We start from the raw sequence: 26,434 nt of genomic DNA, 5'->3' as shown, positions 1-26,434 counted from the left end.
CGTATATATGTATAACTGAATCACTTTTCTGTACAGCAGAAAATTAACACATTGCAAAATCATCTATACCCTCAATAAAATAAATTTTAAAAATATTACATCATCATTATCAACATGAAGAAATAATCTGTAATGTGTAATGAAAGGCCATGGGTTTGACATAATACACCTATGCTTCAACCATACCTTATTTTTGTGTATGTATATTTTTGTGTATGTATGCATACCTTATTTTTGTGTATGTATACCTTATTTTTGTGTATGCATATTTTTGTGTATGTATTTTTGTGTATGTATGCATACCTTATTTTTGTGTATGTATACCTTATTTTTGTGTATGTATATTTTTGTGTATGTATATAGAATATATAGGATAAAATATAGGAGATATATATAGGACAGTAGGATATTTAGGACAGTATACAATATATTAGGACATTTAGGATAATAAAAATACAACCTCCCTGTAGTTGGGCACCTCAAGCGTCAGGCACTGCTTGTTACCCCCATTCCTGCAAGCACCTGCAGGCTTGTACAGGAGATGCTAAACACACAGCTCTCTAGAAATGTCAGCCTTGTCATGTACTGGCATGAGGCGAGAACGCTCTGGAAGAACAGTCCTTTTGTTTAAAATAGAAACTTTCAAGGAAGCCAAATTGACACATGACAAATTACTGAATAGCCAGTTCTGGAGGGAGGGGGAAAAAAAAGCGCCTCTTCATCTCTGAAATGAAAAGGGAAATTGCTGGTACCAAAATTCACGTTTCCTTTTCGGTAAAATCCTCCAGCCACGCTTGGCGCTACGCTACCCGAGTAGGCGATTTCACTTCATCACCACTTCACAAAAGACTTCCAAATTCACTGCGGCAGACACGGCAAAATAAAAATGTTAAATACATCCTGGCCGCGAGGGGACTGAAGCCTCCAGGCTCCATCAAAGGTTCGCAATAATAGGACTCATAAAAAAAAAAAAAAAAAAAGACAGATGGGATTAGAAAATGTTGCAGTGAAGACTCTGGAATGAGATGAGATCACAGCACCAGCCTGTCTTTTGTGGACCGGCACAATGATCCCCGAGCCAGACTGGATTAGGAAACCTCGCGACTAGGGGTTCAGAGAGAGGCCTCCGGTTCCCAGGCACTTTTGGGGAGAGAAGGCTGAAACGATGCATCAGATTTACAGCTGCAGTGATGAAAATATAGAAGTTTTCACCACCGTGATTCCTTCAAGGGTGAGTAAATTGCCCTTGACTGTTTCCTTAACGTGGCAGGTTAAGCAGGAGGGTAAAAGACAGTCATATGCTGTCTTACTACGGTTTACCCCCAGGTTTCTGAGGTCGGATGGTCTCTCTGTTTTGACGGTGTTTGTGGTTGTTTCTGAAAAGAAGGCATATGGATGAACATCAATCATTGAGAAACAATCCATCAAAGGGGAAATGAGGGCAGCTAACTACTCCTCGTTTTACTTAATTCGATACTGGCAACCCAGTATGCCAAACGAAAGTGACAGCAAGCCATTGTTTTAGGAAACAGATATGAAAACAAAATTCCCAGGGCAGACAGATTCTTTCCTCTTCTCCAGTGAGCAAGTGGGTTCTGAAATGAGAAGCAGCTGGCTCAAAAGTACGATTTCTAACTGCGCCGTGAAATATGAGGAGGGATCCTGCTGGCAGTGGCCTGAAGTCCAATGAAGTGGTCCAAGAATGCCCTGACCCAGGCTGGCCTCTGCACAGACCCCAGGGCCGCGCTCCCAAACTTAACCTGGCACTGGCACCGCCAAAGAGTGTGACTTTGTAAAAGCCCTGCTGCTCTGAGGTGAATGGTGTCAAGGCCCGGGAAGGGCTCTGTGTCCCTGGATAGTTCCCTTGCCCCCTGCAGAGCTGGGCCCTGTCTCCTACCACCCCTGTGCTCTCCCTGCAGCCTCTGTATTGCTGGGAGAGCCCGGGAGCCCGGCTTAGCCCCTGGTCTCATTGTCAGACTGAATGAAGAGGGCCGGATGTCTGCTGGTGCTGTGACCCCCTGTTCAAACAACCCCTTCCTTCTTCCCATGTCAGCCATTGACATGGCCACTCCTGGGGGGAAGGGAGAGACTCAGTCTGGCCACAAAGAGAAAGCCAGCAGAACATAAATTAAGCTTTAGACATCTATTGCCAGACAGAGGGAGAGAAAAAAAAGCTGGGAGTCTGCCCACGTGCTGAAGTTGGGATACCCTCTGGAGACTCGGGAATGTACCTGAAAAGTCACAGCCGACCCTCTGACCCAACAGTTCCACTCCTGTAAATGCTCTTATACGTGGATGCTTACAGGGCCACTGGGTCTCCAAGGGCAAAACTGAAAACAACTTAAATGTCCTTGAAGAGGGGAAGGGGTAAAAATGTGGTGTCATCAGACTCTGGAATACTCCACAGTAGTCAACAGGGAAAAGAACTGGATCTATGTGTGTGGACACAGCTCTCAAGAGCATCATGTTGAGAGAAAAAAAAAGCAGGCTAAAAATTATTAAATTTGTACAGTACTATATATTGTTTATGGATACATATCTAGAGAAAAGCATAAAAAACATAGGCTGGAAAGACACAGATAAAGTTAGTGATATTAGTAGCCCTGGAGAGGGAGGAAAGTAGAACTGGGGAAGAGTAGAAAGGGACCAAAACTTGTCCTCTCATTTGTTTATTTCTTTTGTATGCGAAGAAAACAAATTGAAAGCAAATATGAAATGTAAAATGTCTATGTTCTATAATTTTTTTCCATTTAAAAAATTTAAGGGAGAAACACATCAAAGCTGAATGGCCCTATTAAATTTAAACTTATTATACAATTCAGGAGCAATGTCATACTTCACCTGAAGAAATCATTCAAAACAGGGCCTTTGAATCCATTTGCTTAGCAGAGTAGTCAGAGACCCACCACCACTTGTACGCTGTGTGACCTTGGGCAGGCACTTAACCTCTCTGGGCCTGAGTTTCCACTCTTATAAAAAAGGAAGAACTAGAACTTACCTAACTCCCAAGGTTATTATGGGGGGAAAAAATGAGATATAGACAAAATACGTAAAGCATCTAGAACAGTACCTGGCATGGTAGTAAGCACCATTAAATACATCACTTACAAAGTGATTTCTATTTTTATTCCATATTTGAGCAATGAATACGTTTAGTCAAGATAAATATTCCATCCTGTATTTCTTTCTTGCCATTTTTATTCATGGCCACCTCCTGGTATTAAACCAGTCATCAGTATTCATGGACATGTCACTGCTCAGGAAGCTGTTCTCTAGAAAAGGAATATTCGCAGTTTTATATTAGACTGTAAGTGGAAGAAGTCCGCCTCTTCCTACGCCTTGTTTTGCCTCATCTCGCCTCCTCCAGAGCATCAAGCATAAGGCTCTCAGTGGGCGAAGATGGGGCCAGGTCTTCCTAAGTCACTGCTTATGAGAGAGATTGGTAACTCTTCATTCCATCCCCACGTTCCCTGCCTGCAGAAATAGAGGTTGGTTTGATTTTCTCTAACAAGGGTTATAGTCTTCCCTGGTATGCCCTTTCCCACACGCTCCTGTTTAGCCGTGTGTATTCAACGTGCAATGAACAAAACATTTACCGAGCACAAGTTCAGCAACCTAGTGTTTAAGAGCGCAGGCCTTGTTCCACCACCAACTGTGTGACCCTAACCCTCAGTATCTACCTAAGAAATAGAGTTAATGAAGACACCCGACCCCAAAGAGTTGCTGTGAGGAGTGAATGAGAGAAGGAAATAAGTCGTCACCTAGTAAAGCTCAATGCGAGCCATTATCACATCTATCGTCGTTGTATTATATCCCTGTTTCCAACATACACACACATACAGATATAATGGGTTCAACCTAAATCTATGTATTTTTTTTAGCTGAGCCATCTTAAAGCTCACAAAAATATGGCGACAGCAAGTGTTATGGTGTTTCTTAAGTATTTTAAGGCACAAGACATAGATCAAGTCTGTAACTGAGGACAAGTGTGTATTTTTACTTCCGGAAGAGAGAAGGAGAGCCCTTTAAGGGAAAGATTTCATAGGCACAGTTCACAGTAAATATAAAAGATAAAATCTGTGGTTTTACCAAGAAGTTATACCAGAAGTTATTTCCTGAAGCTCACCAGTGGGTTTTAATTCTAAGGGTGAACAGCATTCAAAATAATTCTCTTGGGGATAAACAACAATGCGGCAGGGTTGGCAAGGGGAGTCGGGGAACAGCAGGGGGAAATGGAGAAAACTCCAGAAAGAGAACTCCTGACGGGGGCTACAGTCTCTAGAAGTTATCACCTATTCCTTCCACCTGCCCTCACCTTGCAGAGAAAGAGGAGAATTGTATCAATAATAACCACCAGTAATTCCTGGGAACTCACTCTTTGCCAGGCGCCGGGCCAAGGGCTTGATAAAGATTAGACCATTTAATTCTCACCGCAGCCCTCTGAGGTAGGTGCGAGTTTTACCAGATGAGGAAAGTGAAGCTTAGCAAGGATGAGTCATTCGCCCAAGTCACACAGCTGGCAAGTGGTCAAGCTGGGATTTACACCCAAGTGAAAGGAGTCCGGAGCCCTGGCTCTTAACCAGCCTCTGCTCGCCTGGCTTCGTGGCAGCAGGCGCCCTGCAGAAAATAACACAGCTCTCACCGGAGCACTAATCTGAGATGTGACAAGAAGTCATTTCCATTCTAGGCAGGGCAGTGGCAGGGTGGGATTTCACTTCCAAGTAAACCAAGTAAATCACTTTAGCGTCAATGTGCAAAAGAGATGTCCGGGTGCCTCCACTTTCAACCAAATGCACACCTTTTTCCAACCAGGTAACTTTTTTACGGCTAACTGATGCTTCAAGTTTTTTTTTTATTTACTGTGGTAAATAAAATTTACCATTTAACTATTTAAGTGTTCAGTTCTGTGGCATTAAGTACATTCATATGGTTGTGCAATCATCACCACTATCCATTTCCTGAATTTCTTCATCTTCCCAAACTGACACTCTGTACCCATTAAATAACAACTCCCCATTCCCTCCTTCTTCCAGCCCCTGGTAACCTCTGTTCTACTTTGTGTCTCTATGAATTTGACTAGTTGAGGTACCTCATATAAGCAGACTCATACAATATTTGTCCCTTTGTATCTGGTTTATTTCACTTAGCTTAACGTTTTCAAGGTTCATCCATGTTAGAGCATGTTTCAGAATTTCATTCTTTTTTAAGGCTGAATGATATTCCATTGTATGTCTATACCACATTCAGTTTGTCCATTAATTTGTTAAGGGACTTTTGGGTTGTTTCCACCTTTCAGCTATTATGAATAGTGCTGCTATGAGCTTTGGTGCACTGGACCAAGTAACATCTAAAATTGCAATTGCCCACCTCCTAGAGTAATGGAAACAAAAACAAACAAATGGGACTTAATTAAACTTAAAAGCTTTTGCACAGCAAAGGAAACCATAAACAAGACAAAAAGACAACCCTCAGAATGGGAGAAAATATTTGCAAACGAAACAACAGACAAAGGATTAATCTCCAAAATATACAAACAGCTCATGGAGCTCAATATCAAAAAAAAAAAAAACCAAACCAGTTAAAAAATGGGCAGAAGACTTAAACAGACATTTCACCAAGGAAGACATATAGATGGCCAAGAGGCACATGAAAAGATGCTCAACATCACTAATTATTAGAGAAATGCAAATCAAAACTACAATGAGGTATCACCTCATGCCAGTCAAAATGGCCATTATCAAAAAATCTAGAAACAATAAATGCTGTAAAGGGTGCGGTGAAAAGGGAACCCTCCTGCACTGTTGGTGGGAATATAAATTGATACAGCCACTATGGAAACCTCCAGTATGGAGGTTCCTTAAAAAACTGAAAATAGAACTACCATATGACCCAGCAATCCCACTACTGGCATATACCCTGAGAAAACCCTAATTCAAAAAGTGTCATGTACCACAATGTTCGTTGCAGCACTGTTTACAGTAGCCAGGACATGGAACCAACCTAAGTGTCCATCGACAGATGAATGGATAAAGAAGATGTGGCACATATATACAATGGAATATTACTCAGCATAAAAAGAAACGAAACTGAGTTATTTGTAGTGAGGTGGATGGACCTAGATTCTGTCATATAAAGTCAGTCAGAAAGAGAAAAACAAATACCATATGCTAACACATATATATGGAATCTAAAAAAAAAAAAGGTACTGATGAACCTAGTTGCAGGGCAGGAATAAAGAGGTAGACATAAAAAATGGACTTGAGGACATGGGTGGGAGGGCAAAGCTGGGGCGAAGTGAGAGTAGCATCGACATGTATACACTACCAAATGTAAAAGAGTTGGCTGGGGCTTCCCTGGTGGCGCAGTGGTTGAGAATCTGCCTGCCAATGCAGGGGACACGGGTTTGAGCCCTGGTCTGGGAGGATCCCACATGCCGTGGAGCAAGTGGACCCGTGAGTCACAATTACTGAGCCTGCGCGTCTGGAGCCTGTGCTCCGCAACAAGAGAGGTCGCGATAGTGAGAGGCCCGCGCACCGCGATGAAGAGTGGTCCCCGCTTGCCACAACTAGAGAAAGCCCTCGCACAGAAATGAAGACCCAACACAGCCATAAATAAATAAATAAACAAATACTTTAAAAAAAAAAATGTGTCAAACGTTTAAAAAAAAAAAAAAAAGAGTTGGCTGGTGGGAAGCAGCAGCATAGCACAGGGAGATCAGCTGGGTGCTTTGCGATGACCTAGAGGGGTGGGATAGGGAGGGGGGGAGGGAGACTCAAGAGGGAGGGGATATGGGGACCTGCGTATGCATATGGCTGATCTGCTCTGTTGTGCAACATCAACTAACACAACTAACACAGTATTGTGAAGCAATTATACTCCAATAAAGATTAAAAAAATAAAATAAAAATAAAATTGCAATTGCACCCGCCTCTTCTTCCCAACCCCCCTCCTCTGGGCCCTGTCCCACTCCAGGTGCAAACCCTCTCCGTATTGCTACTGTAGCTACATCAGTCTCACAGGTGTTCTCTAAAACCATTCCTTTCTCTCTCTTTGCAGTGTCCAGTCCAGCCAGAAGAAGAGTCAAGAGCTCTCAACATCTCTTAACCAAGAATGTAAGAAAACTTCAGTTTTGATCCCTTTTGTTGACTTTCATTAAAAAAGCAGTGTCTAGCTTCTTCACTCCCCACCTCCCCCCTCCATCCACGCTCTCCATGGCCTGGAAAGTTTTCCATAGCCCATGTTGCTGTTGCATTCTCCATCCTCCACGTAACCAAAACAACTGACAAATGTCCACCAGACAACAAACAGTCCTGAACTGGACCCCCTTCTGTCATTTTCCCCACAGAGAGTAATTTTCATTTTATATACACATTTTTTTCTTAAACAGAGTCCACAGTGTAGGTAGAGCGTCCCTGACTTGGGTGTTCTATTGTTGGCATTTGCAATGTTCCACTTTTTCACTATTATAAATAGCAGTACAATGAATTTAATTGTACAAAATACTATTTTTTGGATTAATCCTGTGGTGCATAGGCCTCAAAGTAGAATTAACAAGTAAAAGGATAAGAACAGTTTCATCCATCCATCCATCCATCCATCCATCATTTGCATTCCTACTCCTGTGCTAGAGCGGAGAATAGAACAGTGATTTTTAAAAGATGGTTTCTGCTTCTAGTTTCGTCACATACTACAGGGAATTCTGGACAGCTGCCAGGCTTCCAACAATGCTTTTCCATTTCCCTCCAGCCTCACCAGCACTGGCTTTCATTTCTTTGTATTATTTTTTGCTTCTTTAATAAGCACATGCATTACCTTAAAATTAGTTTACACGTCTTTAGAGCCTGTGAATTTCTCATTTTACTTACAGATTTCTTTATATATAAGCTGTCAATACATCTTTGCACTTTAAAAGTTTTATTTTAATTGCTAATTGTTCCCTCTTGGTTATACTGGAGTTTCTATCACAATTGTTTTTGTAGAACACTATTTTGATTTTCCAAGTATCTCAATTTTTAAAATTCTATTCTCCATTTAAAAAAGATTTTTTTAAGTGTCCTGGGAATGAGATTGGTCTTAGTCGTTGTTGTTTTATATACATTTATTACTTTTTTAATTCCCAAAGCAGGATGGGCCCATTACAAAATTTCAAATACTGAAAAGATGTAAACTATGATATCAGAAAATCCTGAGAAGCTATAGAACATAGTGGTTAGGTATGCAGACTAGAGTCAAACTGCCTGGTTTCTTCCATTTCCCAGTTTTAAATCCCAGTTCTATCCATTTCTAGCTATATGACCTTGGGCACGTTGCCTAACCATTCCAGGACTTGACTTGCTTAGCATTAAAATGGGGAGAGTGAGAGCGCACATCCCAAGAACCATTGGAAGGAGCAAATGATTTAATACATGTAAACTGCTTAGTCCAGAGCCTGATACATACTGAACATTCAATAAGCACTGGAGTTTTTTTAAATGAAAATTTCTCATGTAACAATGTATAATTATCACACTTTATTGCTCAATAACATGCTGTTTTGCAACTTGCTTTTTTCACCAAACAAATTTTGAGCATCTTTACATGCCAATTAATACATACAGATCTTCCCCATTCTTTTTAGAGGCTGCATAGTATGCCACTGTATGAATGAATGTACTATAATTTTTTACCCAAACCAAATCTGATGTTTTCTAGATTATTTAACCAAATCATCAATAAATGGGGTTTCCCCATTTTTTCCACTAAAACAATGCCACAAGAAATATTCTTGAACATATTTTTTATGTTCTTATGCAAATGTTTTTGAAGATAAATTCATAGATATGAAAATGCTGGGTCATCAAATCAACACCTTAAACTTACACAATGTTATATGTCAATTTTAAAAAAGAAAGAAAATGCTCAAAGCATATGAGCATTGAAAAAATTTTACAGCTATTGCCAAATTCTTAGCAACTGTTTTAAACTACCTTTACCAGAACACCTGAGCCAACACTATGGTATCAAATGTTGTTAACCTTTGACAATCTGATAGGTGAAAACATCTCATTGTTTTAATTTGCATTTCTTTAGTAATTAATATCATTCTTCATCTTTTCATAGATTTTGATATTTTCTCCCTATGGGTTAAAAGACATGTCTTTTGCTCATTTTTCTGTCAGTGGTTTATCCTTTTTTTAAAATGACTTTGAGAATATTTATATACTAAGAAAGAAAGGGCTTTTAATGGGTTCTTTGTTGTAGTGCAAGAAATTCTTGTATTTCTCATGATCCCTAAAAACTTAAGCACACAGTCTAGAAGGAAAATGCTCCTGACTTTCAAGGAGCAGTGGGTGTCACCAAAAATGGAAAGGGGAGGGGTTGTTTGTAGGTAATTTAGAGTTTGAGCACAGACTTGAGTTTGGCATTACAGTTGGTCCCTGACTTATGACAGTCTGACTTTCATGATTTTTGTCTTTACGATGGTGCCAAAGCGAAATGCATTCAGAGACCATACTTGGAATTTTGAATTTTGATCTCTCCCAGGCTCGCGATATGGGGTACAACATACTCTCTTGTAATGCTGGGCAGCACAGCAAGCCGCAGCCTCCCACCAGCCACACGATCACCAGGGTAAACGAGGATACACTCAGAACCATCCTGGGCCCAGACAAGCATTCTGTTTCTCACTTTCAGTACAGTATTCAGTCAATTACATGAGATATTCAACACTTTATTATAAAATAGGCTTTGTGTGAGATGATTTTGCCCAACCACAGATTGATGTAAGTGTTCTGAGCACGTTTAAGGTAGGCTCAGCTAAGCTATGATGTTCGGTAGGTTAGCTGTATAAAATGCATTTTCAACTTATGATATTTTAGGGGTATTTATCAGGACGTAACCCCACTGTAAGTCAAGGAAGATCTGTACTCTGGATTTGAAGGAGCCACAAGTCATTCATGACTCAGGGAAGATCCTTTGGGAATTAGGAATATTTAGTTTTCAACCAAGTTCTTGCCTTGAATTTCTAACCTTAAACAGTGTTTCTGTCTGAATCACTGCTTATACCAATACCTACTGGCTTTATAAGGACAAAACTGTGATTACAAAAGCTTAAAAATAGAAACTAAATCATACTGTCTAGGATATAAATAGGGTGCTAGGGAAGAAATTTCTCAAGGGATTTAGAACCCAAATAAAGGAGACAACTCTCTATGGTGGAACTGAAGCTACAGGAGCATGAGATTCACGAAGCCCCCAAAACATGGGGCACTGCCTCCTGGAGCATCCATTGACTTCAGCCAGGCTCTGTAGAACCAAGCTCCCAGCTTTCCTGGGAATGGCTTATGACTGTCCCTCCCTAAAACATTTTTACTCCAAGGGGAAAAAAAATGACTCAAGTATATGAATACAAATAAAAATTGCTTTGGAAGTAAAAAAGAGAAAAAACAGAAGCTAGGGTCTTGTCTTCAAATATGCATTCTTCCTCCAGGTAAGACAGCTTAATAATGCTCTCTGGCCTTTGAGCTCTCCTCTGAATTTTTAATTTCCCCTAACAGCATGACTCATCCTTTGCTCATAAAACTCAGACCCAGCTGTACAGAACAATCAAATTAGAAAAGACAGGAAAGGTCTTAATCCACCTAAGACGGGGGAACTGAGTCCCAAAGAAGAAAAAACTGTCTCTGATCTTTTTTCATCCAACTGGCTCTTGGCTTCCCTTTGAGTTCCCGAGAAAATCGTTCATATTTTGCAGCTGCTCTAATGTACCAATATTTATGACTTTGTCCTGAAATTCTTATTTGTCTCTATTCTCACCCCTTGGGCTACCATATGGATGTCAGGTTCCTGCCTTTACAAGTATCTCTCTCCTCTCTGAATCATCCTTAGTGCAGCAGTTTCCTCTCTCTCTGGACCCCTCGTAAGTTACATTTTCTTCTTCTACAGCCACCCACTGTTCCTTCTCTAGATCGTTTCACTAGTCTTTTTCTCCCCATCCCCTCCGATTCTTAGGCAATTTTACTGACATCCTCATCATCCTGATGCCGCAGACATCATAAGAGTAGCTTAAAGGAATAAATTTACACCAAAACGTGGGTTAGTTAGGCCTTCCAGTGCAATGGAGCCATTACCACCGAGATTCGCAGCCCCTTCATAATAAGCAGCCATCGTCAGGAAAGATGGAGGAATGGAAGTACAAATGTCACATTCTTCCCAGATTTCAACCTTGTGGAGGAGCGGTGATCTGATTTTTCTGTCTGGTGATCTGATGTTTCAAAATGCACTGAGCAATCAACTGCACTTGAAAATTCTTACCTGGATGTCAGCACTTCCATGGGTCTTACAAAGAGCACTTCCTTAGAAGCTATGAAACCATGATCCTTGTTCAGGCTCTGCCCCTTATAGCTCCGTGACCTTGAAGACACACGGCTTCCTTTGGCCTCAGTTTCCCTGTGTGTATAATTAGGGAGTTGGGCTAGAATTTTACTCTGGATGCCGTCAACCAAAACCACGATGATCCTCCACCACCTAGGTCTCACCTGTCTTTCTAACTCCCTACCAGCCCCCTAGGTCTCTGATCTGAACCCAGCAGGGAAGCATCAATTTATCACAGTGAATCTGATACACAAGGACATTCCCTACTTTCAGCAGGCAATTTGCTGAACTTGGAAAGGAAAATCCAACATTAAACACGTCTCCCCTTCACCCCTTCCCCATTCCCCAATCTCACCCTTGTACTCAGGGTGCTAAAGAGCCTGTGCTCAGACCAGTTTGTTCTAAGACCAGCTGCAGTATCCAGCCCGGACCGTATCCTACAGACCAGAAAATAACCAGGCTGTCGGGAGGCTTTCAGGAGGCCACAGCCACGCATCCAGCTGTCCGTTCCCTGGCGTGGGCCTGATGCACTGCCCCTGAGCCCTCTCAGAGCCTCCGCAATTGTGGGGCATGAGAAGCAAGCACGAGGCCAGCTAAGAAAGGGAAATCTTCCGAGCTGAGCCCTCTCCTCTTTCCTTTACTGCTTTGGCAACCTTCAGGGCCGAGAAGATACCCTGCTGAGGCACTGGGCCCTAAGTCAGGACCTGGGAAGTAACCAGCCTCACTCCCACCCCGGGAAACCTACATCCAACCCGGGGCGGAGCAGCTAATGCCTCTCCACTCTCTCCCTCCCCATTCCCTTCTCCCACCCACAATGCAGAGGAGGGATGGCTGAGGTTTCTTGTTCCTAAAAGGAAACATTTGCTTCCTTTTCAGGGGAGGAAATGCTGGGCCTCCCCCCTGGACTCCTCAGGCTTTCACATCCGGCCTTACTTCCTCCTTCTACAAAATGGGTCGGAAAACACACCAGTCCTCACTCCTCATTAGAGGGATGCTGAAAAAATGAAAACAAAATTCAAAATACCTGTGATGAGAGGTAGACAGCCAAAGGCTTGAATGTCAGTAATGAGGCTCAGGTCTCTCCCGTTTGACCTGGAGGTCCACATTCCAGGGGGAACCCTGAGGCCAAATGGTACATGTGTCCAAAATGCCATTAATCTAGGAAATTCCAGTATGCTGGGCGACACCACGGCAGAGTGCAGTGCTAAGAGGAGGGAAGGAAAGGGAAAAGCTGAGAGGACTGTCTGTGCAGGGTGGTGAGTCCAGACCACCCTCTACTGCACCTCAGAGCCCCCAGTGCGCTGGCGCAGGGCGACGGGTGCTGCCCCCAGCCTGCACTGAAGGCTTTGCTGGAAAACCAGCAGGAACACCACCTTCTAATCATTTTGCAATTTACCAACGTATCAAATCAATACATTGTACTCCTTAAACGTATACAATCGTATGTGTCAATTTATATCTCAGTAAAGCTGGAGGAAAAATATTTTTAAATTATTGGGGGAAAAATCCCACATGCTGCAGTGCCCAGAAGAGAAAGGGCACTAATCCTAAATGATCCTCAATTACCATCATCTTTCTCCAAAGGCAAAGAATGAATGAGTCTGGGTCCTAATACGGGCCTGAGAAGAGTTAATTTCCTAAGCCAGATAAGACCAAATTTGGGATATATTACTTTTTTAAGCAAAGGACTATTTGTGATAAACTGAAGCAAAGAGTGACAGCTCCCCTTCCTCTGCTGGGGACATGACCGCTTCCTGATGCTGTAGGTAAACAGGTGGCACGGGGAAAGAGAACCTGCTGTGTTCCTGAAATCTCTGCGAATGACCAGCAGTGACTCTGCCCCAGTACAGCAAGGGTGGTCAAGAGGATGACCCCTTTCCACGTAGCCTCGAAGTACCAAAACTGGGGTTTGAACTCAGGTTCGCATGACCCCAAATGGAAATTTATCTTCATCATCATTGACAATCTGATAGGAGAAAAACCAACTTTGTTTTAATTTGCATTTAATTATTATTGTTCAGCACCTTTCATGTTAACCGGCCATTTGCATGTCTATTGTCAATTGTCAGCTGGTTTTTGGCCCCATTTTTCTATTTTTTTCCTCTTTATTGATTTGTAAGAGTTTTATGTACATAGCGATAATTCCCTATTATATGTAACAAATGTTATATTGAGCCATATTCTATTCTAGTGTTTGCTGTTTGTTTGTTTGTTTTTTAACATGCATCTTTGGTCTGTCTGGTATTCATTTTCGTATGAGAAGTGTGGACATGGATCCATTTCCCCCAGTGGCCTGACATTTACTTCAACAATATTTATTAAAGGTCCAATTTTTCTCCACTAAACTGAAATATAACCCTATTATAATACTTAAAGATTCAGTCTTATTTGCTTCAGCTTCCTCCACAATTGTTACATGTGGACAATGGAGGGGAATTCATCAAAGGCTAGACTGTAAAGGCTGAAATGGGTCCACCTCACTCACAGATAGACTCAGTGCCAGGATCTGGCACAGAGGTGCCCTCGCAGGATGTCTGTGGAAGGAAGGAACGAGTGAGCAAGAGAATGGGTAAATACAAACCTCAGAGAAGCTGCAGTGTAATGTTGGAAGTTCTAACCTGCTTCAAAGGAGTGAAGACATTCAGAATGAACAACCCCAGTGTCATGGCTACGCATTCAAACATGCACGATACGAGTCCCAAATTGCTAAGATTCCCTTTGTCACCCCCGATATTAAGATAAAATACGGTACTATTTGTCTCAAATTTGTACATTTAAATTATTTCAATGATCTAAGTATTTTTATTATAATTTTAAAGGCCCATTTCAGTGGGCCCTGACAAAAGGGGTATTCCTCTTCATGTACTTTCCCAAAACCACTATTCAGCAGGGGATCATTATTGAAAACACCTTAGTGTGTAGCGCTCCGTTCTGGCTTGCCAGAATTTCCACTTACCGAGCCACAGGTCGTGGAAACTCACCTCTCAGCTCCAGCTGACACAGGCACTCTGCAAAGTAGAGGAAACCTGAGCATCTGGGAGCTGTGCCTGCTTCTTCTGGCCAGCAGGTCCTTCCTTTTTACAACCTGGGAATCAGCTGGGCCCCGAGTCCTCTGCCTAGGTCTCCCCTCAGCTGGAGCATCCAGAAAGCTGTCCTCTACATGAACAAGGGCACCCACTGAGCTGCAAAGGCAGTAAGAGCCCGATTTCCAGGGCCTGTCCTCATTTCAAATAGCCTGTTCTATTGTCAAACTATGTCCAGCCCTGGGGCAGTTAACTGGCCCCAGTCTGGGGCCTGAGGGCCCAGGCTTCTGACTCTGTGAAGGGACGGCTGGTAAGGAGCCCCCAGAAACCTAATTTTCCTGCACCATGGTGCCGCCGGACATGCTGAAGTTAAACACAACAGTTCACCGTTTCAGGCCAGTCTCCCCAGGTTTCCTCGCTGCTCCCAGCAGTGGCTGGAGTCAGGAAGGCTCCGTGTCAGCACGAGGTCCGTCCGCAAGGCTGCAGTCCTGGCCTCGGCTGTGGAGGCTGAGATTCTAGGGGAGGAACAAGCTGACGGTCCTTCCTCCCCGCCGCAGGTGGTGATCGAGTCCGACCTCTACGCGTCCCGGCCCCTGGAGCTGCTGCAGCACCGCAGCGACCACCGCGACGGCGAGGGCCGCAGGTCGGGCCGCTTCCAGAACGCGCGGCCGCAGGGCGCCCACCCCGCCAAGACCCCCGCCAGGCCTGGTACGTGCGTCACGGCCCGGGTCCCCGGAACCTCCCTGGGGGGGCAGTGGCCCACTTAGAGCAGCTGCCACGGTGTCCGCGAACTGGCTTGCGTTGGCTCCAGCCACGTCGTGGTCCTCGCGGGCGTCCTCCATCACGCCCGGTGGGCGGAGCACCTGCGCGTGGGGCCGCGCCTTCCCCAGTGCATGCTGGTCCTGCTCTGAATGCACCTGCTCGGGGCCCCGCCACTGCAGCACCACAAAGCACCTTCTACCTTAGAACACTCGCTGCTGGGTCTGCGTGGTGAGCAAAGATGCTCTCATCTACCACCTAGCTCCACAGGCAGTCCTGCGGGACTCAGGAGGAGGTAAACATCATTAGACGCTGGGGGGAGAGGAAACCAGGGTACACATGACTCATGAAGCGAAGGAAGCTTACGTTATTTTACAGGGTGTGTGTGTGTGTGTAATTATACAGGCTCCTTCATCAGCTGCCATCTTAAAATCCCACCATTTTAAATTTGAACGACTTAAACTATTTCAACAATTTTTTTTTTCAGGGTTTATTTCTTTATTTATTTATTTTTAATCAGTCATCAATTTTATACACATCAGTGTATACATGTCAATCCCAATCACCCAGTTCAGCACACCAAAACTATTTAAACAATTTATAAAAAGAATTTAGAGACAAATTTGTTTTGAAAGCTGGAAACATTAGAGTCTTACCTTACACATCTTACCTTACACACTATTTTGAAAAATGGCTCCCACCCCGAGCAGTTAAACAGGAATCTGTGTCTAGCCTGCTGAAGTCTGTGATCGTATTTAGCCTTTAATTCCTGGTTTAGGTTATTTCTGTTATGCCCACAGCCTCAAGTTATTCCTATTTTTAACTCCAGAAATACACAAAAAGTCTTGGACATCCTTTTCAAAGCTGTTGGGTGTCAACAGTTTTGTATGTTAGAAGAACTGAAATTAGATTCCATTGAGTGTCTCTCTTTATCCATCCATCTCCTCTCTTTCCTCCCTCATAGATGTTAGATTGGATCTCTAAGGTTTCTTTGGTCACTAACACCCTGATCCTGTTTTTAAGATCCTATGTGTAAGAACCCATAAGTCAAGCTGTATTCTCTAGTTAAGGGATTACATATATACATTTTTATGGAGAGTGAAAGCCTTAGGGAAACCACAATGTGCCTTGCAAATTGAGAAGATAATTTTTTTTCCTCTGTCTATATATAAGTGGGTGGGTGGTTGGGTGGGTGCCTGTGCGTAGAAAGAAAAAGAATATCTTCTCTACAAAATCACAAAATGAATTTAGAGCCATGTTTCTCAAATTTGAATGTGCAGAAGAATACCTGGGAATCTTGTTTTTATGCAGAGTCTAATTCAGTAGGACCAAGTAGGGCCCCAGGTTTTGTTTCTAATAATCTTCCAGATGATGCTGATGATGTTGGTCCAAGGACAACATACTGATTAGCAAGGATTTAGGGACGATCTAATGGGTGGTTCTCCAAGTGGCATCCCTGGAGCCACAGAACCACCTGGGAACTTGCTGGAAATGCAAATTTTTGGGCCCCACCCAAGACCTATTTAATCAAATTCCGGGGTAGGGCCCAGCAATCTGTTTTAACAAGCCTGCTCCCAGGGTGACTTTCCCCCTCCCTGAAGGTGGAGGCCCACTGATCTCTGCAAGCACCCCCTGCGGATCTACAGAAGAGAAAACCGAAACCATGGAAACTGTTTGACTTACCCAAGGTGCACTGCTCATCAGCAGCAGAACTGAGATTAAATCTCATGTCTCCTGATTTGCTAGCTAATTGCGTCTTTCCCCCAGAAAATAATGTCTTTCCAGCTGTCTGGTTTTAGGGGCTACTTTCCTCCCTAAGTAGCTTGTGGAAGCTTGGACTGAAGGGGGGAACAGCAAGTTATGAAATGGAGAGACTCTGCCTGATATATGACAGTCAGCTCATGCAGGGAATGTGCTAGTCAGGTTTTAAAAAAAAAGAAAAAAAAGATGGAGCTGGGCATTGATTCAATTCCTTCAGCTCCCACAATCTGACAGATTCCAGAGGGGATGAGAGGGAGGGAGGGTTTCTGAGTCAAAGCCAGACCCACAGGAAAGGCTGGGCACCGGCCTTGGGCACGAGTTTTCCATCCTCCCATCAGAAGGATGTGTGTCTCCAGGGATCTCAAATCTGGAGACGTGTTTCTTTTCTGAGCTAAAGGAGAAGGCTCCTGGGTGCTGTAGGCTTCTCACGTGGGAGAAATATGCTCAGAGGAACCTTGGAAAGAGTGGGAACTCTGAAGCCTTGAGCAGGTGAACCTCAAGTGCCCAGAAAAGGGGACACCCACCTCCTGGGCCGGTGGAATGTCTCCACCAAGATGTCCTTGGGACATCTCAGAATCAACTTGTTCAAATGGAATTCGTCTTCCACCTTCAAACCTCTCTTCCTTTCTCAGCTGGGGCCACTATACATCTTTCCAGCAAGCCGCTGGGATGTTTATCCCAGTACCCCCTTGTCCTCCCCACCCCCGCTCCACACACTAACCACTGACAGTGTCAGTTCCTCCGTATGTCTCATCTCTCCTTGGTACCAATCTCAGGCTACCGGCTCAGACTCCCTTCATCCCTTGTGTGTAGCAGTCAAGCCTGGTCCTCAACTACCAGTCGCTCTTGCTCCACAAGGCTACCAGAGGGTAGCCTAACGCAGAATCTGCCTCTGCCGACGCTCTGCTTTAAACACTGTGTCCTCTCCACCGCCAGCTGCCCTCCAGACCATGCCCAAGGCTCTCCAGGACCCAGTCCTCTGCTCACCTCTCCAGGGCCACCTCCTGTGACACTCCTGTCCCTGCCAATCCATGCACAGAACAGCCCTGAGCTGTGGTGTAATTGTGACCACTCATTATATTCTGTTATATTCTGGACCTTCCCCGACACTGTTCTCTCTGCGGATTGCCCTTCCTGGGTCTCTCCACCTGGCAAACTCCTCCCAGAATGGGTTAGGGGGTCCCTCGGTCAAGTTTTACCAGCCTTGCAAGACCACCAAAGAGGTCAGCTTACCATTCCCTAGATCTTCCTCACCCAGCTTCATCGTAATTGCTGTGCATCTCTAAAGCCTCTGTTTCCTCATCTATTATGACATCTACCTGTGAGGGTTGTGGTGAGGATTAAATGAGACAATGTTTATGAGTCTTACACTCAGCACAGCGACTGACACAGTAAATGCTCAAAAATATGAGCTACTATTGTCACTTACGCCAGAGCACGGCACACCGTGGTCTGACCTTGGTAGCCTGTAACTTCATTTTATTGGCCTTGAGATGTTTTCCTCGGGGTCGGGGGGTGGTATTTCTCTACGCTGTAGTCTGATAGCATGGGGCTCCTCCAGGAACATCTGCCCCGGGAGGGACTCGATTGAAGGCCAGCCTCCCCACTCCACCCCACCCCCGCCCATCACCAGCTACCTCAGCTCAACATCTGGATTCCCAGCAGTGGGTCGAGCCTCAAATAAAGGCATAGAAAGAAGGTTCTCACATACATCTCATGCCAGTGCCTCAGGACTCTGATAACCTCCAATCCTCCCACATTATGAGGCTTACTTCCCACAGCAGGCAGGACTTTGGGCTCATTTTCACAGAGGCGTGTCCAGGAGCGGCAGGTTAAAGGACTGATCCCAGCTATAAAGACTTAACTGCTGATAACCTCCTGTGATCTGGCGCCTTAGGAAGAAAGGAGGAGCTAAGGGCACATTCTCTGAGCCCCTACTGCAGGCAGACCCCGTACTGAACACCTCCACACACGTGATCTTATTAGACCTTAGTTCTAACCTCCCCAAGAGCGCCAGGGGTGCAGGTGACCCACTCGACAGTTGTCCCATTGCCTGACCCTAGTGCGTGATTTTGCTGCTCAGTACAAAGGCCGTTAGAATATTCCTGGCTTGTGATTGATTAGCTATGGGATAATTGATGCAGAACCCAGGGGAGCTGGAACCCAGAGTACCACTGAGTAACGTCCCCTCCGTTCAACTTTGCAGTGGGGATTTCTGAACCCAAATCAGCAAATCTGTGTGGGAATCGAGCATATAGCAAAGCTTTGGTAAGTAAAATCAACCTGGTTGGCTGTATCTGCTGTGCTTTAAACTTCTTGTCCTGTCTGTGCCATGAAGACAAAGTGTCCTTTGTTCCAGGCCTGAGGATTACTAGAAAAGTGTAGCTGAGGGTTCTTTGCTCCTAAAGCCTATCAGCTGGTGGCACACCACTGGCTGCCCCTCTCTTTCTTGCCAGAAATTCAGCTCTTAGGTAAACAGAAGGTATTACCTAGCGGACACCTCAAACGGGGGGGAAAGAAGCAGTTTGTGTGGCAGGCCCCTGCCAGGTGGAGGTGTCTGACCAATTCGCAGGGGCAGCTACGGGGGTAAAAAGATGCAAGGGTCTCGAGCACTGTGAAAACACAAAACACCATCAACTCAGAGGGAACTGCTGAAGCACCTCCCACCGGGAGCTCTGGGGCAGGGATTGTCCATCTGGGTTGCCCGAGTTGGACCCAGTTGACCAATCCTTTATATTTTCTTCCTGCTCTTTCAGGGCATGCAGGCTGCCCAGGAGGGCATAACCTTGGGCGAGGTGGCCCTCTGTAGCCAAGGACACCTGAAGGAGCTGAAAGCCACCTGCTCCCCGCCCTCCCCCAGCTGGGCGGCTTGTCTTTCCCTGAAGGGGGAGCGGGTAGTGCATGTCTGGGTCTAGCTCAGCGTCACCCTGAAAAAAATACATCTCCTTCACCATCTTCTGGGCATGAATGTGGGTGTCCCCTGGGTTAGCACAGAAGGGGTGGAGTGGTGGCTGAAGGTGAGGTCAGCTTGGGCGTCCTGGGCTCTGCGGGCATCAGCTCCCGAGATTCATAGATCCTGAGAACTAGAACAGACGGGAGAGAGTGTCTGAGTCACCCACTCGTCCTTATGGAACAAACTGGACAGAGACGTGAGCGCTTTGCTCCTGGTCTGGGCAGGAAATCTAATCCAATTATTTCATTTAGGTCATCCCTGTACTAGGAAAACCACACAAAGGGCGGGGATGGGACAATCAGGATTCCCCTGTCCCGACCTGGGACCCAGGGGAGACTGAGGATGGCTGGGCCGTTGCCACAGAGTGAAGGTGGTCAGGCTGTGACAGCTCGAACTGCTGCCCTCAGCTGAGCCCAAGGCTAAGGGGAGAGGGCAGCTCACTGCCTTGGATTACTTGCCCCCAGCCCCTGGGCTGGACTCAGTGCCCTTGGCAGAGAGGTAGCAGCAGCTGGGAGGCCAGAGCGAGGTGGGATGGGTCAGGGTGGTGATGGGGAGGTGGCCACAAAGGAGGGGGCGACAGTAGTGCAGAGGACAGAGCGGCAGCATGACTCACTCTTTCCTCTGGGTCTGAGACGGTAGGGCTGAGGTCCTGCAGCTCATTGGAGGCCGCCATCCCAGGGCAGAGAGCAATTCAGAGCTTGAACAGCTAAATCTGATTTGACGCTAACATGCACTGGGGCAAACAGGATGGTGGACAGCCCGGGAAGAAGCATGTTTCTGGGCTGCGGGCACGATGGGGAGGGACAGCTCCCGAGAGGCCACAAGGTGGCACAGTGACTCTGCCCACAACCTTTGGCCCGGGCGGGAGAGAAGGGGCAGTGACTCCTGGTGTCCTCAACCTGGAATTTTCCAGCAATTTCAGGAATGTGGTGATCTTAAGCCTTCCCTGGGGCGTGGGGTGGAGGAGCAAAGCAGAGGTCCACTGACTGAACGAACTCGGGACCTAGCCCTGCTTAGGCTACCAGTGACTTTTCAATTCGGTACATGTTTCTTGAGCACTCACCACCTCCTTTAAGGAGAGCTGAGGAGGGCCGCCAAAGGGTAAGTCCCAGACCCTGTCGTACGCATGCCATTCCTGGGGAGACTGCACCAGCATAAGAAACAAGTAGACAACCGTAAAGAGACAGAATTGGTGGGATGCCAAAACATGTCACATAAGGACTCAGTGCTGTGGGGATGCAGGAGACAGAGAGAAATCAGCTGGGTCACCAGCCTGAGGGGAGGCTTCCTGGAGGAAGTGGTCTTTGAAGGGCAGGCAGAGATGAGGCTTGATCCAGAGAATGAAGGAAAAGCTGGGTGAGGGTGCAGCATTGCTTGTGGGCATCAGGAAAGGCAGGACCAGCCCTGCTGGGACAGAAAGCAGAGCTGCACAGATAAGGTGGAGTCCTGTTGTGAGGGGACTTAAAGAGCAGGGTGCAGAGCTGGCCTCGGTCCACCCTGCAGTGGCGAGACCCTGTGAATCCAGGAGGGGCCCAGGGTGCGGGGCGGGTCTTGTGGGAAAAAAGGAGGTCCTGTCCCAAGGAGGACTGGTCCTGAGGCTGCAGCAGAGAAAAGGGAGAGGGTGACACTGACCTTGCAGAACCTGCAGGATTTGACAGCAAAGTGGACACAGACCATAGGGGTGCAAGGGGGACAGAGCCCTCGCAAGATTGAGTTGCTTGCTTTCAAGTTTCTCTAGGTAGGTGGTTCTCAAAGTGGGGTCCTGGGACTAGAGCACTTGGGAACTTGTTAGAAATGCAGATTCTCGGGCCTGCGCGAGACCTACTGACTCAGAAGCTAGGGTGGGCCCAGCATTGCGTTAACAAGCCCTCCCGGAGTGGTGGGGGGGGGGGCCTGGTGCCCGCGGCCGTATGAGGACCATTGCCCTGGGTTGATGGTAGTTCAGTTTAGCTGATGCCCTTTCCAATGGCTCCAGCCACTGCCGGAGTTGGGGACATGGCACCATCCTCACACTCCCTTCTCACAACCTAGATGCCTCCGGTGGCCCGGATCTCGGTGAAAGCTCCCGCCGTCCTGGAGGTGGCAGCTCCGGGCTCGGAGAACGGAGCTGTTCTGACCAGAGGGTAAGTGCTGTGCCTCCAATCTGGCTGCCTCGGGGCTCCCCACCCGCTCCTGTCCTGCTCCTGCGGCCAGAGAGTAACAGGTGGCCCGGCCGTCAGACCCTCAAGAAGCTAAAACAGAATCCCTGCCAGCTGTAAATTACCTTTTAATGAGGGCAATAATCCTGGGTTTCTGTCAGGCCACATCAGCTTTTCCCCTAGGATTAAGCTGAAGTGTTTTTGATGGTTTCCACTTCATTAACCCCACTCTTTAGACTAGGAGAAGTCTAAAGAGGGAGGGGTTTTGGTTAATTAGATAAATGTAATCACAGGCCATATGCAGAGCCTCCTGAAGGCATGCTGGTGTCAGAAACGCCTCAGGAATTAGATTAAGGGCCCCTGCCCGGGTAAAAAGTACGTGAGCTACAAATGTTTCAAGCCAAATTTATAACCAGCGCGTTACTATTAACTCTGACCCAGAACCAGCAGCTAGAGTAGCAGGAGTGATAAGCCCCCCCAGGAACGCCCTCACTGCCTTCAACATGGCACAAAGAAGATGGCAAGCAAGAGCCTTAAACTCAACTCAGCGCGTACATTTACGCCCCCATCATGATCTTCCAGACTGGAGAGAGCAGAAAAGTGGCTTCGGGGATGATGAAGGGTGTGGGTTCTTGACTCAGATCTGCCTGCGTGCCCGGCACTGCTGCTGACTTGCTATGACTTCAGGCAAGTTATTCAGACCTCCGTGTCCTCGCTTCTTTAAAAACAAAACCAAACCAAAAAAATGGGGACGATCATAACCTCTTGAGAGATTATTGTGAGAATAGGATGAGATAATGTGCGAAGAGCTTAGCCCCAACGGTTGCATCATTTTTTAAGAAGCTTACAATCTGGGAATCGGAAAGACACGTGCTTGGGAAGGTGATAGATGCTCACATATGAGGGACCATGCACCACAATATCAACCCAAGGTATGCACACCTTGAAAGCTGAGGGAGTTAGAGGAGGAGCAGACCAGTGTGAAGCCCTTTTAGGTGAAAGAAAGCCATCTGGAATGAATGATAAAAGCCAAGTCACTCAACGTATTGGGACCTAGTTAGAGAAAAGTATCTTTTCGATTGTATTGAGTTTATAGTAGCAAATTGTTCTGAGCAGCAATGGCTGTTGCTGACTGCTGCAGTAACCAGCAAACACGAACCGCGTGCCTCAAGAGAGGCGCCCTTTCCATCCGCGCAGCTGCATTGCAAAGGGTTCTTCTAAATGGCCCGTTTCTCTCTAAGCTTAGACGTTCTCATTTCCATTTGTTCCTGGACCCTGGCTATTGAAAGGAAAACAAAGGCCATTCTTTCACTGAAGGAGAGCAAGTGAGAAAAATGAACATTTATTGAGATGGATGATGTGCCGGATGCTTTATTACCTTATTTTCCTCCTCACAAAAGCCCCTTGAGTTAGATGAAATTATCCCCATTTTGCACATGAGAAGACTGAGGCTGGCTGAGGTCAAATCACTTGCCTGAGGTCACACAGTAAGTGGGGAGCAGGATTCAGCCCCAGGGCTCATGGGCTTTCAATAGCTGACGCTTTGTGACATCTGCTCTTTCCAGCAAGATCGTTTGTGCAGAGGTGGAGGGATGGGGGGTTGGGGTGAGGAGGGGCAGAGTTTGGAACAAGGGCAGAACTTGGGATCCATGAGCCAGTGTGCTCAGGGCCACCTCCTTCCCTCTCCCCATGCAAGGACCTCCCTGGGGCAGGGGGATGGGGTGTCATTCCTGCGTGGGCCCCAGCAGTGACCCTCCACCGTGGTCACAGGATGTATGAGCAGAGGACGAGCCAGGGCTCTGGCGCCTCTTCTCGAGGGCAGCAATTAAAAGACGGGCTCAGCACAGTGACCGCCCTCCTCACCCACCTGCGGATTTTCTGCAGATCCAGGCACCTCAAGAAGATGACTGAAGAGTATCCTACCCTCCCTCAGGGAGCAGAAGCCTCCCTGCCGCTGACAGGAAGTGCCTCCTGCGGCGTCCCCAGCATCCTCCGGAAAATGTGGACCAGGCACAAGAAGAAGTCTGAATACATGGGAGCTACCAACAGCGCCTTTGAGGCTGACTAAAGGTGACCCTCCCCAGGTGCCCTGCGCTGGCCCGAGTTCACTGCACAAGGGGAGGAAACTTCCAGATCGGAACTGAGCGACGTTCACCTCTGCTACTAGCTGGTCCACGCACATCACCCTCCAGTACTAACTAATCGCCCTGGCTCAGGAAACGGGAAAGGAACCTCCCTCGAAGGCAAAAGAAAACTGCTCCTTCTTAGAATCGATAAAGCCATTGGTCTGAAAGTGACTTCGGGAGGTCATCAAGTTTATATCCCTATGTTCAAGCAAAATGGCACCAAAATCAAACTTTCCCAACCCATTTTAAAGACCTCCAAGGAAGGAAGCAGGCAATTCCTCAGTCTTCCTTGTGAGTCGTTCTAATTTCCAGTATAAATGTAAGAATTTGATGTTTCAGGCACTTGTAAGCACAATGGTTCTCACTGTTCCTGTCACCATATTTATTTCATCTTGATGAGGTAGGATTTTTAGTGACAAAGCGCTATATATATTTACTTAGTAGTTCTAATATTCATTTGAGGGTATCGTCAAGATCAGTTCTGATGATCATTTGGCATGACTGCATGAATTCTCTATTCTTTTACATGTGATTTTTCTATAGGAAAACATGATTTAAATTTTTGAATGCTAATATTTTCTGAAATGACACAGTCTAGTGGAATTAATAATACCTTGCTTGGGTATAATTATTTTAACTTTTGAAAATGCTCCCCCATCCATTACCTCTTATATTCACAAAATTCCTGTTAAAGAAAGCACAATTATTCCCAATCTACAGATGGGGAAGCTAAGGGCCTTAAGAGGTTATGTGACTAGATACCAGATCGTGGAACTAGATAGATACCAGGTCCTCAGCTTCTGTACCAGACTCCTTGCTTTGCCTACTCTAGTAACTGATTTGAGGATGGTTTTGAGGGGTAGGAATATGTCTCTGGGGGCAATATTTGAAGGAAACGATTTGACAAAGTTAGAACAAGTACATGATATAAATGATATAAACCATTCATATGGTTTCATAATATATCACATTATGCTTTCCTTCTTTTAATGGAAATGTCATCATCAATTCTATCATCAACATCAGTAGCCTCAAAATGATAACATGATAATGATAGTTACCATTTATTAAATGCTTACTATGTGCCAGGTGTGATAGTGAGCACTTTACATACATTATCCCGATCTTTCTGCCAACTCTGAGTTAGGTGGCCTTCCCCATTTAATAGACATGGCTTTAAAGTAGTTAAATGATTAGTCTGAAGGCACCTAACCCATATGGGTGTCAGGCTCCAATGCCTGTGTTATATCTACTCCTTCACACAAGAATATTCAGAACATAGAGAAGAACCAAGGCTAGTAAATAATTTTCATATCAAATGCTAAACATAATTGATTGGCACAGGCTGCCTAGAGTGCTGTGTGGAGCTAGAATCTGAGATAAAGGAGTGCAGTGATCAATTGGTAATGCCTGCCTGTGGAGCGGATTAGTGGGATGTGCCTCGTATATTTGTCATCTGTGGCCTCAACTCTGCCCCCAGAAGGCTTGTTTTCTAATTCAGAAGCTTAAATTAATCCAACCCACTTAACAAAACCAGCGACTCCATGGTGAATTTCAGTCTAAGACCAGGTTGGAAATTGCCATTTTTTGGTTACAAGGAAGACCTGGGCCACATCACTGGTCTCAGACTCAACTGTTATTCACATGCTGCTGCTCCGTGACCACATGTTGCTTTTTGATCTCTAAATTACCTGCTTCCACATCTCCAGGTGAAATGTAAGAAGGCATGGGGGATAAGAGGCCTGGGCTTCTGGGCTTTCACCTTGCTGACCTCTGCTCTTCAACCATTGTTTTAGACTCTGAACACCCAGTCTTCCCATCAGAACATGACTTGGAGATTTGGGCATCAAGTGCTCTTTCAATGAAGTTCCCAATGGACTGTGTAATAGTCTTACAGTGTATGGGTGAAGGGACCCGGAACAAAGGTAGGGAGAAAACAGGTAGTTTACACTGGACCTATCAGAGTATCCTATGACTATTTATTTTAACTTATTTACTTTATAACTGATGTCCTCTATTTGTATGTGGCAGCTGGAGATCTACGTAGGCTGGAACTTATTTATTTTTCATTTAAAAATTTCATGATGAAGTGTTTGCCTTGTATAGAACATTTTCATTGGCCAGTTCAAATAAAAATAAAGTCTGCTTTGTGACATTAATAAATCAGCACAAGAGTATGCCTGGGGCTCCTTCATTGAATGAGAGAAGGCTTTCACAAAGGGAAAGAATTATGCATCTGTACCTCATTGCTCCTTTACCTAAATGAAAAGGATTGTGAGAAAGAACCCAGCATGTTCTTTCCATCCTAAGGCAATGTCTGGT

The 26,434-nt window shown here is 45.6% G+C and overlaps 1 protein-coding gene across 1 annotated transcript; it reads left to right on the top strand.

The window, feature by feature from the left end:
- Positions 1-784: 784 nt before the first annotated feature.
- VXN (vexin) lies at positions 785-26,230 on the top strand. Its single transcript, XM_036829792.1, has 6 exons — positions 785-1,235; positions 7,057-7,112; positions 14,933-15,083; positions 19,102-19,163; positions 21,880-21,971; positions 23,871-26,230. The coding sequence occupies exons 1-6, from the start codon at positions 1,166-1,168 to the stop codon at positions 24,052-24,054; spliced, it is 615 nt and encodes a 204-aa protein (XP_036685687.1). The 5' UTR covers positions 785-1,165; the 3' UTR covers positions 24,055-26,230.
- Positions 26,231-26,434: the final 204 nt, after the last annotated feature.

The sequence above is a fragment of the Balaenoptera musculus genome, chromosome 17 (assembly GCF_009873245.2).
Source record: "Balaenoptera musculus isolate JJ_BM4_2016_0621 chromosome 17, mBalMus1.pri.v3, whole genome shotgun sequence".
In the NCBI taxonomy this organism is placed as follows: domain Eukaryota; kingdom Metazoa; phylum Chordata; class Mammalia; order Artiodactyla; family Balaenopteridae; genus Balaenoptera; species Balaenoptera musculus.
This window is presented reverse-complemented; position numbering and strand designations above follow the sequence as displayed.